Source organism: Mastomys coucha, unplaced genomic scaffold (assembly GCF_008632895.1).
Source record: "Mastomys coucha isolate ucsf_1 unplaced genomic scaffold, UCSF_Mcou_1 pScaffold18, whole genome shotgun sequence".
In the NCBI taxonomy this organism is placed as follows: Eukaryota; Metazoa; Chordata; class Mammalia; order Rodentia; family Muridae; genus Mastomys; species Mastomys coucha.
Window position 1 is genome coordinate 34,114,201 of NW_022196900.1, and position 18,737 is coordinate 34,132,937.

Consider the following 18,737-nt stretch of genomic DNA (forward strand, 5'->3'; position numbering starts at 1 on the left):
TAAAGGACCTTGGATATTTCAGAGTGTGTCAAGTTTTAAATAGATTAAGTATTTTAAAGAGACTGAGCATTTGAAGAGCTTGTATTTTTAAAGACTATGGGGTTTTTAGAAGTTGAAATGTAATATTATATTGTGATATTAACACTATTATGAAATCTTAGGGATAAACCAAAAAGAAAAGGCTATGCTTTAATAATGTACTAGTATGCCATGTTGACAAAGGGTCAATTTTCCTACTTAGGTTTTGTTTCTGTTTTGTTTTGTTTTGAGTATTTGGAGGCTTTTGTTTTGTTTTGCTTTGTTTTGATTTGGGGGTTTGTTTTGTTTTGTTTTGCTTTGTTTTGTTGGTCTTCTTGACATAAGCTAGAGTCATCTGAAAAGATGAAGCTTCAATTAAGAAAATAGATCCACTGGCATTTTCTTGGTTAATAATTAACATGAGAAGACATGGCCCAGTGTAGATGATGATCTTTCTGGGCAGGTGGTGCTGGGTTGTATAACAAACCAGGCTGAGCAAGTTATGTGGAACAAGTCAGTAAGCAACACTCCCTCATGGCCTCTGCATCAGTTCCTGTCTCCAGGTTCCTGCTGTGATTTCTTGCCTTGGCTCTCTGTAATGATGACTAAAGACCAAATGAATCCTCCCCTTCTCTAAGTTGTTTTTGTCCTAGTGTTTTTTTCACAGTGATAGAAACCTAAGCAGGACAAAAATGCTGTATGGTAATTCTATGCCTAGAGGACAATGCATTTACATGGCTAGACAGGGAGCATTGGTCTTGTCTGATTTGCCATTTAAAGAACCAGGAGATCACCCATGCCAGAAAACTCAGGCTGACAAGGCAACTTAGAGCTGGCTTATGTCAATAAAATTAGAGTAGAACAAAACGTAGAATTTTACCTTCTGAAGAATTGTAGCTAGCAAACAATTTTTCCTGATTTCTTTCTTTACTCTGAAAAGTTAATTTCTTATAAAGTAAATGGTTAGAATGATAATTCTGTGGATAAGAAGAACCAATTTTAGGTGGAGAAGATACTGGAACCTAAAGATATGTTTTGATAGCTTTTAATTCTGTCAAGAATAGTTTTGAAAGCATAAAAATGGCTTTGGTGATCTTTCCAAAGAGATATTTGCAGTAACTAAAGGTGCAAAATTGGGTTGCATGGTTCCATCCAACATTCTATTATAAACTGATTTTTAATTCCTTTTCTCATTGGTAGAGGCTATGATGACTCTTGTCTATGACAGACAACATGTGATGTCCAAGCTTCAGCAAAGATAAGCTTCTTTATTACTTCTTTGTAGTAAGATTGCAAAGTGTAAAAATGTAAGTATTACCCACCATAAGGTCACCATTTCAATCCAAGTATATAAAAGACAGACTACTAGAAGAAGGTTCAAATTGGATTTACTGGAGGATGGGTGAATACAGCTGAAGCCTGAGGCCCAAATGGTTTTTCTTTCTTCCTCTCTGAAGTGATGACAGTTGAGCTCCCCTGGACTTACTCATGAACTTCTCTTCCCAGTCAGAGACTGAAGCTGGAATGTGGAAAACAAATCTTGGATGGGTCCAACATATGCAGGTCCTGCTGACTCTAGTTATGGCATAGAGACAGGAACTTCAGAAGCAGGTCCAAGACAGACAGGGAAAGAGAGAAGAAGCAGGAAAATATGTAAGCAGAGACCTTCAGCATCTTTCCAAAGTCAAGAAAATTTTAACCAAAGATACTCAAGTCCCACCAGCTACAACAGCCCCAGGAATCACTCCAGAGGTGAAAGCATCTCTGAGGACTTGTTCTTCATGGACAATGTCATGAAGCTTAAGGATATTCTTCTATTCAGCTTAAGGATAAAAAGAGAAGTTGCATGCAAAAAATGAGAGTTAACCATCTGACAACTCTTACTGCCATAGGAAAACTCTGTTCTGCCATGCAGTGGTTTTGTGGTTTTGTTTTTATTTGTTTGTTGTACCTGGCACTTTGAAAACATTTGTCTATTTTTCTGCTTAATCTCTGCTTTCCTAAGTCTCATGATATCATTAATTTGATACCTTTTAATATTAGAATATATTTTCTTTCCTTCTTTCTTTCTTTTCTTCATGTGTGTATGAGAGACAGAGAAAGGGGGGCAGGGTTTCTCTATATAGCCATGACTTTCCTGTAACTTGCTTAGCAGACCAAGCTGGCCTCAAACTCAGGATCTACCTTTCTGCCTCTGCCTCTGCCTCTGCCTCTGCCTCTGCCTCTGCCTCTGCCTCTGCCTCTGCCTCTGCCTCTGTCTCTCAAATGCTAAGATTAAAGGTATGTGCCACCATGCCTGGCTTGGAATATTTTTTGAATGCTCATATGATTGTCAATGCTCACATTTTTGGTTGGGCACAATTCAAAAATGTCTGAGCTGACTGAACTAGACAGAATCGCCCACTTTGGAAATCATTTACTGATAGTGTTGGAACATTATTCCAGGTATGGAACTATTATATACTTTTATATATGAAGACAATCAAATATTTTTATACATGTGGGAATCCTATATTTTTTAAACTCAGTACCTTTTTCTCCTTTTGCTCTGAAAATATAGGTAAGCACTCTTAACAGAAAGCACAAGGCCCTTTCATTCATGAATTAATGTCACAAAACAATGTACTGGAAGATTTCGCCCCTCATTTATCTTCTTTACCTAAGCTGAATTTGCATGACATCTGATGATCCTTTCTCTATTTTCAGTAGAGGACCTGATTACTAATACAATAAAATAATATCTTAAGGAAACCCAGAAAAGAAAGGCATATATTGTCCATCATAAAAATCAAGAAGATAGCTTTTGTTTCTCTCTCCCCTTCTACTTGTTTTACTGTCTTGTCCTGCCCCACTCACAAACACCCCCACATACTCATGCAGATACACACACAAACACACACATATACATGTATATTCAAAGTTATATACACATAATCAGACATAGCACAAAAACATACAAAGACACACATGCCCATATATACATACAATATACACAGAGACATATATAGATACACACATACATATATATGTATATATATGCATATATATGGAGTCCCACATACATACATGCATACATAGATACATGTGCAGACAAAAACATATGCAGACATGTGTAGATATACACAGACACATACAAACCACACAGATACACATATGTACAGACATGTGTATACATGAGCACTGACATATATCCAAACACATACACTCAGACATAAACACACAGAGATACACAAATACAAACAAACACTGACATATGTACAAATATATACACTTATGGATATACGCACACACAGAGACATACACATATAAACACATATCCACCAACACACACAGTTTTGAATTTTTTCACAGAATCACAATGGATGTTGTGAAGGATCAAAAATATTTTACTTCAAAATCTGTAGTTCCATTTAGATTCACTGAAATGTACTGCTATAGAGTTGAGGAGCAGGAGATCAGTTCCTTACATTGTAGAATGTCCTGCATCGCCAGCATTACCCCATAAGAGGCCAATTGGCCACAGGTGTCATCAGAGTTCTTCTTTGGTACCTTCCATCTGTCTAGCCTATCATCTTTCACGCCAAATAGTGAACAATATGCAATTAACTAGTCTATCTTTGTTGTATTTCTTCTTCAAATTTCACTTTATTGTTAAAACATTCTGTTAATCTAGGCTAAATATACGGATATAACAAAAATGAAAGTACTAGATTATCATATCTAAATGTTGAAAGATGATCCTCTCATGCCCACTCAATGTTCTCTGTCTATACCTCCTGTTCCAGCATCTGTTTCGACAACTTACTACAACTTCTTTCCACTAGGTTTTCTACATCATTTGCAGATAAAGTATTATTAGATTTTTTCAGCCAAACATATAATTTGTAAAAACTGGTGCCAGTCATTAAAATAATTTCTGGCACATCCTTGTGCACTAGTTTTACAATATGTAAACTTACAAAATTCAATGGAGCTTTTTCTTCAAAAAAAAAAAAACTTTACCAAAATTCTTTGACTATAAAAATTCTCTTTAAAAACTTAAAGAAAAATCCAGCTTAAATTTAGTTGTATAAACATTTCTTAGAGAATGCTTTTTTCACTAAGAATTATATTGAAAAATGTTCTCTTGGACTCTGAATAAAATTCCAATTATTAACATTCCATGTCATAGTGATGACAATGACAAACAAACAGGAAAAATAAGTCACTTTGAGGTAAGATAAAGAGAATTTCTACAGTGCAATAAAAGTAACATATATTTGGTTACTTAAAGAGTGCATATAGCAAATATAATTTGATTTAAACTAGTATTAAGTATATCAAGGCACAGAAAACCAATCTGAGAGTTTGGCATAAAGCTTTATGACCCAGAACCATTTGGAACATGGCATCTACTGAAAAAGATAATTTTAATATTTAATACAGCCCTTTTTCCTATCAGGGAAGCCCAACATGTAGGAAAAAAAATGTTGACCTTCCCAGCCACCTACTCCTTTAGGGGACAGTAGCATTCAGAGTAAAATTGCTCAAATTCCATGTTTTGAATAAGAAGGAGATATCAATACCTGACTCCAAAAAGAGGAGGAGGAGGGGAAATACAAACAGAAGCAATCCCAAGCCCACCACAAGGAGCCTGGAGCAACGCTTGACCAGGGGGTTTAGCCAGATACGGCCGGTCAGGATGGAATAGCTCCATGACAAAGCTTGGCGAGCTTCCTTCAGCTTCTCCTCTTCAGCCATCAAAAAGACATTTTCATCGGCTTCAAGTTCCTCAAATGAATCCGTGTCTTCTCTTTCTAACACAAACCTAGATGGACAGTCAAAGAGCATTTCTACTTCATCATCATCCACTGGGGTAGGGAGCAGGCTGGTGCTGGGATTGTATGCTAGTTCAGAGAGGATCGAGGGCTCTTCTTTTACTTTATCTTTCTCTTTACTCTGAGAATCTGCACTCCGAGCTCCTTTCGCTGGTGACCTGGCAACCATGCCCTCAGAAGCATCCACTTTAGATAATGGGACACCTAGAAAGAAACATTATTTTATAAATTTTAAACTCCAGATTTTTCTTTTCATAAAAACCTGCATGTATAAACAAATGGAATTCAAATAATATGTGAAACTTTTCTGTAGAATGTAGACATTAAGCAAAATCATATTAGTATCACGTATTATTGACTGTAAATAGAACTGTAAAGTCTCAGCTGGAGATATCCTAAAATAAACAACAATGATCAAAGGTTGCAAGTACCTTTAGATTTGTAATAATGGTCAGGAAGCCTCCAACAATGGTCAGTTTTAAAAAAAAAATGTGGACATAATTCAGCCATACATTACAAATATAAGTGAAGTTTTGTAGTATTCAACACTATACGTAAGAATAGAGAAATTTTGAAAGCATACCCTAGTATTAGTTTAACTATAGAATCTACTGTCTAAGAATAATCACATTATACTTCTGAAGTATACTTTATCATCTTCATCCTAGACACAATTTTATAGCTTCTGGCTATTGTATCACAATTTTCGCCAAGTTAAAACATTGTGCATTAGAGTGAAGCTTATTAAAGGGGTGCTCAGTAAGAATCAGTAGCTAAATAACTCCAAACCTTCAGAAAGTGCCTGAAACTGACTCGGTGTGTGAAACCTCTCTTTCCATAAGCTTATATGACAGTAAAGACTGCTGAAAGATGCTCCTGGACAAATTGAGTTGCTTAAGCCAACTAAGTTTACTGGAAGAGAAGGACCAGTTAAGCTGTCTTCAAAAGGCTCAGAATCATTGACATAACTCAAAGAGTCATTCTCAAACATGTCAAGCTGCCTACAAGTCATGCAGTAAGCTCCTGTGTTTCCAGATTTTGTGAGAATTCACCAATATTAAGATAGCCATTTAATGATGCAGCTGTCTTTGAGTTATATCTGTTCCTATAAGTATCCCCTTACCCATATTCCTATAAATAATACCACTAAACTCATTGGTTAGCCAAGTTGGACTCTGATGGCATCCTTACATTATTCTTGTATGGATCCCTATCTGTGATGAGTGTCATACAATATGGATAGTGAATACAAGTTGACTTATGATCCACAAGCCCAAAATCTGAAATACTATAACATCTAAAACCTTTGAGCATATAAATGTTCAGAAACTCAGACCTTAGATTGTTTTGAATTTCAGAGGATTTGAAATCTTAGCTTTCCAATCTAGAGACAGTCAGTCAGTAAACTATAAGAAAATATTCCAAAATATGAGCAAGCCCTCTGAAATCTGAAATACTTGAATACCAACACATTTTTAGTAAAACATATTTAATTTGTAATTGTGGCCATACTGTATGCACAAAGTCATGTTTTGCTTTTTTACATTTTAAATTTAAGTTTAAATATTTTCATGTTGAAAGTTCTGTTTTGTTACCATGGAAAATTAGTTGTTTTTAGTCTAGTTATAAAATGTTTTCCAGAATCTACTTTACATATAGTTTACATATAAATCCACTTTACATATAGAATCTATTTTACATATAGTTTACATCTAGTTTTATAAACATATAATGTTTACTTCCATTGCATTTCAGTCCATTTCCTATAGATGTATATGTAGGAGGCAAACTGCTACATCAAATGGTATGTAATTTAAAATTTTTTATTGGAAGAGATAAAAGTCTTTTCCACTCACAGGAAATGCAGCTACCTCCTTTCAAGCTTAGAGGCTGATTCTCTTATGAGAATCATAGGTTCTTTTTTTTTTTTTTTTCAAGTCATGTTTGATCTTTTTTTTTTTTGATATTTTCTTTATTTACACGTAAATTTCTCCTTTCTCAGTTTCCCCTCCAAAAAACAAACAAACAAACAAAAACAACAAGAACAAACCCCATGCCTACCACCCCACCCTCTCCCACTTATTGGCCCGGGGAATTCCCCTACACAAGGCACAGAACCTTCACAGAGCCAAGGTCCTCTCCTCCTACTGAAAATCAAATTTGCAATCCTCTACTATACACATGCTGCCAGAACAATCAGACCCACCATGTGCAGTCCTTGGTTGGTGGTTGAGACCCTGGGAGCTCTGAGGGTACAAGTTAGTTCATATTGTTGTTCATCCTAAGGGGCTGCAAACCCTTCAGCTCCATTGGTCATTTCTCTAACTCCTTCTCCTAAGAGGTTCTGACAGTACCTGACTAATACAGACATAGAGGCTCACAGCCATCCATTGAACTGAGTACAGGGTCCCCAATGAGGAATCTTAGGTTCTTAATGAAAACTAAACAAAATATCAAATGTCTGGATAGACCAGCACCAAACTGCCAAAAAGGGGTGGGAGACAAATGAGAATCAGAAAATATTTCACAATTTCTTACTCATCAAGAAGAGTAGGGTTGAGCATTTTTGCCTTTTGCTTTTATCTTTCAAACACCAATAGATAATTTTTAGTAGATCTGACCTAAGAGGACCTCTTAGTATTAATGAAAAAGACCATTAGAAATAATCCTTGAAAAATACATAGAAGTAATATTATACAGACCTAGTAAGAACACACATGCACCGAGAAGTAAAGAAGTAATCATAAGTTTAAGAGATCAAGGAGTAGATAGAGGATTTGAAGGGAGGAAATGGAAAGGTGAAATGTTATAATTATAGTATAATCTTAAAAATTAAAATAATATATATGCTAGTGTCCACTAGGCTTCAGGAAACATATTCAACATCATGAATCAACAGGGAATTACAAGTCAAAACTACAATATTATAGAACACTAGGGTTACTAGGATGATAACATTTCTTAAAAAGAAATACATAATTGTTGGTGATAATTTGAAGAAATTAGAAATTTGTAAATTGCAAGAAGGAATATGATATGCTTAATTACTAGGAAGAAAATTTTGATGATTTCTCACACTTAAATTTAGAATTATTAATCATATGTTCTAGTAATTCCACTCAAAAGTACATTCTCAAAACAACCAAAAAACTTAAGTAAATACTCTTAAAAATTCTTACAAATGATCATAGAAATGCAATACAAATTTTTAAAAAGCAAAACTGCCCAAAATGATTTTCAGTGGATGCCTATATGAAGAAAATATGCTCTATCTATTCTAAACAATATTATCAGACTTAGAAAGGAGCAAGTACTGATCAATAATACAGCACAGAAGTACATCAGAACTATATGCTAAGTGAAAAAAGCCAGGCATAAAAGGCCACCTAGTGCATGTTTTCATTGAAAATGCAAATATATGAAGAGCCATAGAAATTGAAGAAATTATGGTGGGGGAGTCAGCAGGAACTATTGGAGAAAAGAAATGAACAGTAACTATAACAGTAACTGCTTAAGAGGTTCAGGATTTCCTTATAGGTGATGAAATGTTGTGGCACTAGATAAAAGTATTAGTTGCCTGTCACTGAGTATGTCCTAAATGTCAGTGAATTGTTTGAAATACTTCTTACATTATTATGTAAACTGCATCTCAGTGGAGAAAAAAGGAAGTTCTAAATTTTCTCCATGAAAACTGAAGGGAAGTTTTGCTATTTTGAAATTTTTAAAATATACTTACTGGCAAAATAATTTCTCTCTTAGAAACACTGATAATCTTTTTTAAGTAAACCGATTGTTAGACAATGTACACAGACATATAATGCATTTTAAATACTATCTCACTATGTCAGGTGGTATCATATAAGGGCTTTTGAATATATTTTTAATGATTCATTTTTAATATTTTATGCTCTTTTACTATGCTTAACTCCCAAAAAATATTTTGTATGCTTTGAAACAATTTAGTATTCAACGTTAGATATAGGATCCTCATTTACAGATAATATTAAATATTCATTAATGATATTTTTAGGGTATGAAAGGATATGAATATAAAAGTTGAACAATTTTTGTATTATCTGATTCTCAAAATACTCAATATTATTAATATGTTTGATGTATAAAATGCATTTAAATAAGAAAAATGAGAAAAAATAAGAAGGGAAGCCGGGCGGTGGTGGCACACACCTTTAATCCCAGCACTCGGAAGGCCGAGGGAGGCAGATTTCTGAGTTTGAGGCCAGCCTGGTCTACAGAGTGAGTTCCAGGACAGCCAGGGTTACTCAGAGAAACTCTGCCTAGAAAAACAAAAAAATAAAAAATAAAATAAAATAAGAAGGGAGTCTATAGACAAAGATCAAGATCTTTAGGAATGTGCAGTGTCTTTTAATGAGAGGACTTCTCTCAAAAGGACACCCCCTGGACCCTTTTGTTTGGAAAACAATGAAATTCTCCATTGTACGTGAATGCTTCACTACTCTGCAAACACCATCCCTTCTTGCTTTGTTTTCATTTGTATGGTCACAAAGATGATGTGTGTTCTTTTGTTGTTGTTTCTAAAACTGTTTTCATATCCTCCTTAAGTAATATACTTTGCATATATTCTAATTCCTGTATCTCTCTACTGTATCCAACTAAGGGATAGCTTGAGATTGAAGGCAGCAGCATGCTTTGATGACAATGTTCTGATACTCCAGTTGATTAGAGGTCTTTACCTTTAATCTCCTCATTAACACACCATGGCTGTGGATGGCTTCTGTATAGCTGCCTTCAGAATGTATTTGGAATCCCATACCCAGCTCAGAGCTGGTGTCCTTTTGTAATGTAGATTCTAGCAATAGTATCCTATAACCTTGTCTCTGCCTTTGTCCACTTAAGGGTGGCTAACAACACAGAAACCACACAGATTATTTATGTTTATAAGGTAGATCAGGCCACTAAAAATAGTACTTTATGATTTGTCTTCTGCAGAGGAAATGATAATTTTTTTACAACTGTCCCTTGGATCCCACACAATGTACTCTTCACTGCACTCCTAACCCATCTAATCTTGGTCCCTTATAACCCGTCCCCACAGCCTGACTGAATTTAGTGTGAACTGCGTGAGTAACAAGGAGCTTTGACACCTGGAAGGTACTAATAGCTTTAAAATCCAGTTTTTACCAAAGATCTGTGCAGTCCACCAAAGCTAATGTTGTGGTTTTCTTAGGTATATAGCCTACAACTTATAAAAGTTAAAAATTGTCTAGATTTCTGATATTTCAATTTACCCAAGCAGTCCAGGCCAGTGATTATGATAACAGAAGTATTCACTTGCCTTTCTCCAAAGAAGGGATTAATTAGAGATTTGTTTCCTAACCTCTCTAAATCCAAAGTCCTAGTGTATTTTCCATTCTTCTCCACTGAGCTAATTTTATTCACTAAAACCATAGCTTCATTATGTACAGAGGGACCACTCATCATTTACCTGGAACAGACCCTCTATGTGCCTGTTGTTTTACATCACAATTATAGTGCTCATTCTTCACAATCAATTACATAACTACCTATTCTGATGCCATATCACCTATTATTGTATCATAGACAATATAGGGACCAAAGTAATAAGTAATTTGCTGTTCATATTACAGCTTAAGTCTGAAATAAAGTAAACTTTAAAATTTTACTGTACAGTGTGTGTGGTATCAATCATCAGTCATATAAATGTTTTTTATCCATAATAAGCAGCATATTGTTTAATCTTTTGAAGGAAATTCATGATACATGGGATTAATTTTAAAATTCTCTTGAATGTCATTGACTTTCCCAATGAAGATATTCACTTTCAATTGGACATTTCAGAATATCTCAAACCAGACATGCCTCTGAACATCCTGCTTGTTTATTCACAGCAGTTGAGCCTATGAAAAATTATCCTTGAGGTTTCAAACAGCATAAAAAAATACAGAAACTTAGGCAAATGCCCTCCCACACACACCCCCATACAGGAATCCTAGTCTTCCTTGTTTTCATACATACTGTTTCTTAGGAAAGTGGTAGTCTACCAATATCTCATCATTCTTTTTGTTCCCTGCCCAGTTTGAGGAAGCTTCATCTGGCAGAGTGAGCTCTCTTCTTGTGGCCACCATCTACCAACTTTATGACTTCACCTGTGTTCTCACTGACTCTTTTAACACCTACAATAGCATCACTTTGTGAACAATGTTTAGAATTCATGAGGAGAACTCATATAGGCCTGTTCCCTACATTTCCCAATCATTTTTTCCTGCACATTGCCTACTAAAATGGTTGTCATCAAATTCTCCAATCACTACTACATGGCTAAAGACAGTGTGTGTGTGTGTGTGTGTGTTTCTGTGTGTGTTTCTGTGTGCTTGTTTCTGTGTGTGTGCCCATCCTCTGTCCTTACAACTTGGGCTCTACGAATCCACAGTATCTTACATTTCACACTCCAGCTACCTTAGAACTCAGTCTGTTCAGTCTCTGCTCTCTGCTCTTTTGTGACCAATGTCTAGATCCCAAGCAGTCCTCTTCCCATAATTTCTCAATCAACCTCTTTCTTCACACAGCCTAGTGAAATGGCTTTCACCAATGTCTCCAATGACTACCATGTTGCTCAAGCCAGTGTGTCTCTCTCTGTGTTTGTGTGTGTTTGTGTTTGTGTGTGGGTGTGTGTTCATCCTCTCTCCCCATCATTCAGTCTCCCTAAGTCCTAAGTTCCTTGCATATCACTCACTTACTTAAGCTACCTCAGTCCTCAGTCTACTCAATTTCAATAGTGACCTCAGTTCTTGCTTTTCTCTCTCTACTTTCTTCCTGAAAGGCTCAACTGTATATTTGGTTCCATTATGCAGATTCAGACTTTCTTGGCGAAGGACTGCCAGTTACTAGTTTCCTGGAAAATGCTCCTAGATTCTCTGCAGCATGAAAGTTCTAGGTCAAAGAAGTTTGGAGAACTATGTACCCTTTGCTACGCACTTGGCCAGTAACCTTGATTTTAAGTTGTATGCTTCTGACATAACTTGTATGGTTCTGACACAACTTTGCTGGACTCTGACTTTTTGCTAACTCAAGATCCAGTTCCCTCAATTGATATGTTCTCACTTCCTATGCATAAATTAGTAGAAATTTCAGGTCATAAGCAGGTAAACATATGTTAGTGTATGTAAATTTCCTTCCATATGACAAGGACTAAATGCTATTACTATAAGCATATTAAAATACTCGAAAGGTCCATTTCCAGTCTCTGGGTATATTTGTTTTGAAAAGGGGTATATAGTCAGGCCTAATAGAAATATAGAATTGGAGAACATCATGAAAACAAGGCTTGTGAGAAAGGTTTTTGCTTCTTAAAACATCCTGGAAAAATAGAAACTCTGTAATAGCTAGGGCTTCTATTGCTGTGTTAAAACACCATGCTGAAAATCAACTTGGAAAGGAAAGGGTTTCTTTTATCTCATAACTCTCAGATCACACTTTATCACTGTGAGAATTGAGAATATGAACTCAAGGCAGGAAGTGAAGAAGAAGCCAGGGAAAATTGCTACTTAATGGCTTATTCCTCATTGCTTGCTCAGTCGGTGTAATTACACAACTCAGAATCACCAGCTGAGAGATGGAGGGCCCCTCCTACAGTGGAGTAAGCCCTCCCACACCAATCATCAATCAGGAAAATACCTAACAGAGTTACCTATATGTGAATTTTTTTAAAAAACTATTCTTTTTATATTTATAGGTATTTTGCCTGAATGTATGCCTGCAGCTTACAGAGACCTAAAAAGTGTCTTTGATCCCCTGGAACTGAAATTATACATGGTAACCAGTGGTGCTAATTGCTGAACCACGGTCCTCTAGAAGAAGAGGCAATTCTCTTAACCAGCAAGGAATCTTTGCAGCCCCTAGAGACTAGTTTCAAGAATATGTATTCTAAATTGAGCACCTTTCCTCCTAAAAGATACTAGCTATGTCAAGTTTGTATAAAACTAACACAGTTGACCGCTTGTCAAATTGGCACACAAACACATCACTATTAAATCATAAACATTTCTTTTTCTTCCTATGATGTCATATTAATATCATGATTATAATATGAAATATTTCAACTTTTTAAAATGTCATTGTCTTTAAAAACTCAAACATTTATCAAGTTAAATCTCTATAAATCCAAGGTCTCTTTAAGAGTTCAGTCTTAATAAATATCTAAAAATCTCTCTAAGTCTCCAAAGTCTCATAAGTCTCATAAGTAAAGGCTCAGGGGGAAAAAGGGAAGTTAAGTACTTTCATTTCCAAAGGACCAGGGACAGTTATAATCAAATCAAAGCAACACCAACAGAAAGTTCAATAGCGCAGAGCTCAGTGTCAGATGTCTGTAACTTATGGCCTTCTAGTCTCCAAAAGGCCTGGGCAACTCTACTTCTCTGGGTCGGCCACACAGCATAGGTGTGTGTCTAATAGGCTTAGGCCTGTTCCACTCCACATATACTATTGTCCTTGATGATCATCCGTGGTATCAGAACAGATTGGTAGCAATGGAAAACTGACTGCCAGTGGTTGGGAGAAAAACAGTCATTTTAAGAGTAACCAAGAGGATTTTAGGTCAGTGAAATTTTTATGATGCAATACTGATACATACTTGTACAGATTCATAGCATGTACAAAGTACACCAAGAGTGAACCCTAATATAAACTGTGGTGTGAGGCAATCATTTTGTGTCATCTAGAAAAATATATCCTTCTGCCAAAGAATGCACATAGGAAATGACTGTACTCCTTTTGGAACATTTTCTCTCCGTAGGTCATGGAAACAAGAGCCTTATGCACTAGGAATGAGTCTACTACTGACCTGGCTCCCCAGGCATTTTGCCTCCCAAATACAAAGGACATGATGCTAATAGATTTAGTTATCGTGTGGAGAGCAAACATTCTCATACTTATTTTGTTCATGGCTTTTAAAGTTAATTGAATTATTTCCATAAAATGTATATTATATACCTTAACAAATATACTTTTAGGAATCATGAAGAAATACCTATTTTCTGAATTATTTTTATCACTGTCCATTATTACCTAAAAACCAAGAAATGCTGATTTATAATGATAATATTTTGATTATGTGAATTATTATTTTTCTACATTAAAATATTCTCTATTTTTTTCAGTTTTGAAAAGATTCATATTAATATGTACTATTATAGAAATTCCCTTGGTATATCTAGAATAACTCTATTTACAAAAAATACTTTATATAGCATTTTCAACATTCCTAAATGTTACAGAGAGCATTAGCACAAGAAAATGTTCTACACATTTGTGCTTTTGAAAATATAAAAAACATACTACTTGTATATAAAATCATACAAAACAGGAGGGTACAGGAGGATCGTGAGGCATTCTCAAACAAAACAAAGCAAAACAAAACAATAAATATATTGGTTTTAAAATAAGAACACATCACACTTTACTCATCTCATAATAAAAATATAGTGAATATCAACTAAGATGTCAATTTTATAAATATTACTCAGCTATGACTAATTCCAGCTATTTTCCAGAATAAATTTTGTTGTAACCAGTTGACAAAAATATTACATAAACATGAGAACATATATAATTTCAGCAGCATTGTGGCTGATGATCTGATTTCAGAGGCACATATGCTACAACAGCATCATGGCTGTGGCTCTGATTTTAATTTTTTATTTCAATTTCTATTTCAATTTCCCAGACCACAAAATACCATAAAACCTGATAGTTATTTGGGAGAGAAGTGAGCATAACATCAGCCTGACTGACATTATTTAGCTGGTTATTTTCATTCAATTTTAATTTTACTCATGTGCATGTTACTCTCTGTGTGGGAGCCCTCAGAAACCAGAAGTGGGCCTGATATTTTAATAAAATTATACTTGCAAGATTAAAAAAAAAAAGGAGCTCTGCCTCTTTCTCAGAAACAGATCTGAGATCAGAAACTCACATAATGAAAGGTAAAGAAGTATTGTGATTATGCTTCATCAGCATCATCTTTTGCGACTGAACCATCTGGAGGAATACACAACAGCCTTCCTCTTGTAACTACTGAATAAAGAAGGTATCTTTATTATTTTATTACACAAGAGAACTTGGCTTCCAATTTCCCTTCTCACTTACTTGTTTACACTCAGTACCATTCTCTGTTACTCTCCTCCCCATTTTCTCTCTCTTTCTTCACGCTTTATAAAAGAAACTGTATGCCACATTATCCTCAGCTTCTCTCTGGATCATCAATGGTAAGAATGTAGCTAGAAGCAATCACACTTAACTAGGCATAGAATGACAGCTCGCGGGGAAAGAGCACGTACCAGCATTTCGAGGTATGACCTTGGAGCCATGTTTCAGCAGACGGACAAACACATTACTGCTGCAGTGGTTAATCATGTGCAAATGAAGGCTTCTTTGAGTCCTGATCTTGACCAAGCATTTTGCCATATTTTATGATGTGATCTTCTTAAGGGTCTCTTGGCAGTAGTGGCCCTGTACATATGCAACCAGCAACAACAGCTTTGACCTTTTGCTCACTGTCCATTCTGTTTCAAAGGACCAAGGCAGGACACACTGTGAATGAATCAAATGTCAGGTTCTTAATGTAGCCAATAAAAATAACTCATGATGGATAGGCATTGGGCAAGGAGGAGGGAGGGGATACTATTTATAAATTCTCACTCATCCTCTGATGAACAATAAAATTTTACACGTAGTCCTCACTTAGTTTTTTTTCTAGATCAGTGATCCCTGACAAATGTTAAAAGCCCCAGAATAAAAAGAAAATTTCCTAATTTTACAATGGCTGAAACAGATTACTTTTATTATTTCTTTTCAGACATGCTTAATAGATCTCTATTATGTTCTAGAGCAGATTTGCCCAATTAAAAATAACATAAGCCACAATGTTTTTAAATGAAAAAATATTTAAGCAGTAAAACACAATTATTTTTAATAAGGTCTTTTATTTGAAAATAGAATATCCTGGTTCCGATAGTATTGTTTCAGCATGAAGTGGTTTGTTAAGTAGTTCATATTTTTCAGTGATAATGATGTGTACTGCATGTATATAGAAAGTTTCAATTGGGACAAGCAATAGTGCTGGTGGTATTCAGCAGTCACGTGGGGCAAGCATGTTAGACTGCACTGTCCTCACCAAAGTGATTTGCCTGCTTTATCTCCATCCTCATCATGAGGCCAACACTTCATTTATTTTACAAGCAAAGTGTATGAAGAAAATTGACCTGGACAAATTCATAAAATGAATAAATGATAATCCATGCTGAAACTTGGAACTCAAGTAATAACAGTTGACTAAAATATGTGTCCATATTGACAGCTGTTGGTAGCTTGAATTGCAAGCTGTAATGTGTTACAAATGCAGGAGTCAAGTATCACATTCTCTTTATACTTTGAAACTCTTGCACTTGTGCTTCTGACAGAAACATGCTTGCATTCTAGCATGCCCACTAAGGTTACAAACATCCTCATTTTTTAGTACACTCTATATCACTAAAATTTTTAGCTGATTAATAATAATACATAAAACACTTATATATATATGGTTTTGCTAGTATTTTTAATTCCCACTGATTTCAGAAGAAAATCCTGTGCATTATATAATCTTGCATGTATGTACTTCTTGGCTTCTAATGGCTACATTACTGACAAACAAAGATTTTATAATGACAGTGGATTTTCCTTTTCTCAGGAGATAAAGGATTACATTTAAAACCATCACTTGTAACTCTGCACTGTTATATTTCTTTGTGAGACTAAAATGGGCAGCATTTACAAAAAGAAGTTTAGCAAAACATATGGAATTTTACAAGTCTGACATTCCTTAATGGTAAAATCTACTTTTAGAAATTTATTTAAGCGCATACTCAGAAATGTTGACAAAAAAAGGTTCATCAACGTATCATTTATTACATCAATAAAAAATTTTCAATGATAATATTACTCAATATATGTAATAATTCAGACATTAAAATTTATGCTTATAGGAACCTAATGATGTGAGAAAAATCCTGCAATATACAACTAAATGAAGAAAAGTATGTCTATATAAGCAGAAAAAATCAACCTTGTAATTATACTGTCCAAGATAAAGTAAGAGGCAAGCATTGATCCTTAAAGAGGAGGCCACAGCACACTAGTGGGAGGCAGAGGTGTTCACTCCTGCAAACATCATAGAGATCCAGTCTCATCCCATGAGTTAGTAGTTCCATCCACAGCACAATATGCTTTTATTTGAAAACAGAATATCCTGGTTTTCTGTTTTCTATTTTCCGAAAATAGAATATACTGTGAGACAGTTTTCAAATTTGTGCCTTGAACCAAATTGTTTTAAATTTGAAACCTAAAATTGTCATACTATAAATGCACAAATCTTCCACCATTTTCAACTCCCCTTTAGCTATAATTAGAAGTAAAATCTCCACATATAAAATGGACATATAACAAAAATGTAGGCTGTAGAACAGTGATGTAAGTGTTCTCTCATTTATCATCAACAATAGTTCTTACAGATGTAAGTTTTTAAAAATTAAACAATATAAATTATTTTCATGTACAATGTTTTTATAATAAAATTTAAATTTAAAACAAAATATATAAATAAAAAGTATAGGACATGTTTTTTTAAATTAAAAATCAAGTTTGAAAATCAATTTTGTATGAATTTCTGGTTTTTAGTATAAGATATGAAGAATTTCTTTTTCTTTTATTAGATATTTTCTCTATTTACATTTCAAATGATATCCCCTTTTCAGGTTTCCCCTCTGAGAAAAAAAAAACCTGTTCCCTCCCCTCTCCCCCTGCTCACCAACACACCCTCTCCTGCTTCCTGGCCCTCGCATTCCCCTACACTGGGGCATAGAAACTTCATAGGACCAAGGGTCTCTGCTCCCATTGATAACCGACTAGGCCATCCTCTGAAACATATGTAGCTGGAGCCATAAGTCCCACCATATGTACTCTTTGGTTGGTGGTTTAGTCCCTGGGAGCTCTGAGGGTATTAGTTAGTTCATACTGTTCTTCTTCCTAATGGACTGTAAACCTCTGCAGCTCCTTGGGTCCTTTCTCTAGCTCCTTCATTGGGAACCCTGTGCTCAGTCCAATGAATGGCTGTGAGCCTCTACTTCTGTATTAGTCAGGTACTGTCAGAGCCTCTCAGGAGACAGCTATATCAGGCTCCTGTCAGCCAGCACTTGCTGGCATCCACAATAGTGTCTGGATTTGATGATTGAATATGGGAAGGATTCCCAGGTAGAGCAGTCTCTGGATTGTCCTTCCTTCAGTCTCTGCTCCATAGTTAGTTTCTGCAACTCCTTCCATGGGTATTTTGTTCCCCCTTTTAAGAGGAAATAAAGTATCCACACTTTGGTCTTCCTTCTTCTTGAGTTTCTTGTGGTTTATGGATTGTACTTTGTGCATTCCAATCTTCCGGGCTCATATCCACTTATCAGAGAGTTCATACGATGTGTGTATTTTTGTGATTGGGTTACCTCAATCAGGGTGATATTCTCCAGATCCATCCATTTCCATAAGAATTTCATAAATTCATCATTTTTAATAGCTGAGTAGTACTCAGTTGTATAGATGTACCACATTTTCTGTACCCATTCCTCTGTTGAGAGACATCTGGGTTGTTTCCAGTTTCTGTCTATTATAAATAAGGCTGCTATGAACATGGTAGAGCATGTGTCCTTATTACATGTTGGAGCATCTTCTGGGTATATGCCCAGGAGTCGTATAGCTGGGTGTATAGTACTATGTCCAATTTCTGGAGAAACCACCAAACTGATTTCCAGAGTGGCTGTATCAGCTTGCAATACCACCAGCAATGAAGGAGTGTTCTTCTTTTTCCACAACCTTGCCAGCATC

The 18,737-nt window shown here is 35.5% G+C and overlaps 1 protein-coding gene across 2 annotated transcripts; it reads right to left on the reverse strand.

Moving 5' to 3' along the window:
- Positions 1-1,389: 1,389 nt before the first annotated feature.
- LOC116095366 (FERM domain-containing protein 3-like) lies at positions 1,390-15,427 on the reverse strand. Of its 2 annotated transcripts, none has more exons than XM_031376782.1 (3): positions 15,170-15,427; positions 4,584-5,039; positions 1,390-1,593 (listed from the first exon to the last, which is right to left on the reverse strand). In XM_031376782.1, the coding sequence occupies exons 1-3, from the start codon at positions 15,294-15,296 to the stop codon at positions 1,505-1,507; spliced, it is 672 nt and encodes a 223-aa protein (XP_031232642.1). In that variant the 5' UTR covers positions 15,297-15,427; the 3' UTR covers positions 1,390-1,504. The 2 variants fall into 2 exon arrangements, with proteins under 2 accessions (XP_031232642.1, XP_031232643.1); XM_031376783.1 differs by having other exon boundaries at positions 1,390-1,617.
- Positions 15,428-18,737: the final 3,310 nt, after the last annotated feature.

Bases quoted from the DNA above. Each gene is read 5' to 3' on its own strand.
- LOC116095366 (XM_031376782.1), bottom strand. From the start codon at position 15,296: ATGGCAAAATGCTTGGTCAAGATCAGGACTCAAAGAAGCCTTCATTTG. The intron at 5,040-15,169 runs GTACGTGCTCTT...GTTTCTTTCTAG, and splicing joins GGTCATACCTCGAAATGCTG to GTGTCCCATTATCTAAAGTG. The intron at 1,594-4,583 runs GTATTGATATCT...TGCCATAACTAG, and splicing joins CCTCCTCTTTTTGGAGTCAG to AGTCAGCAGGACCTGCATAT.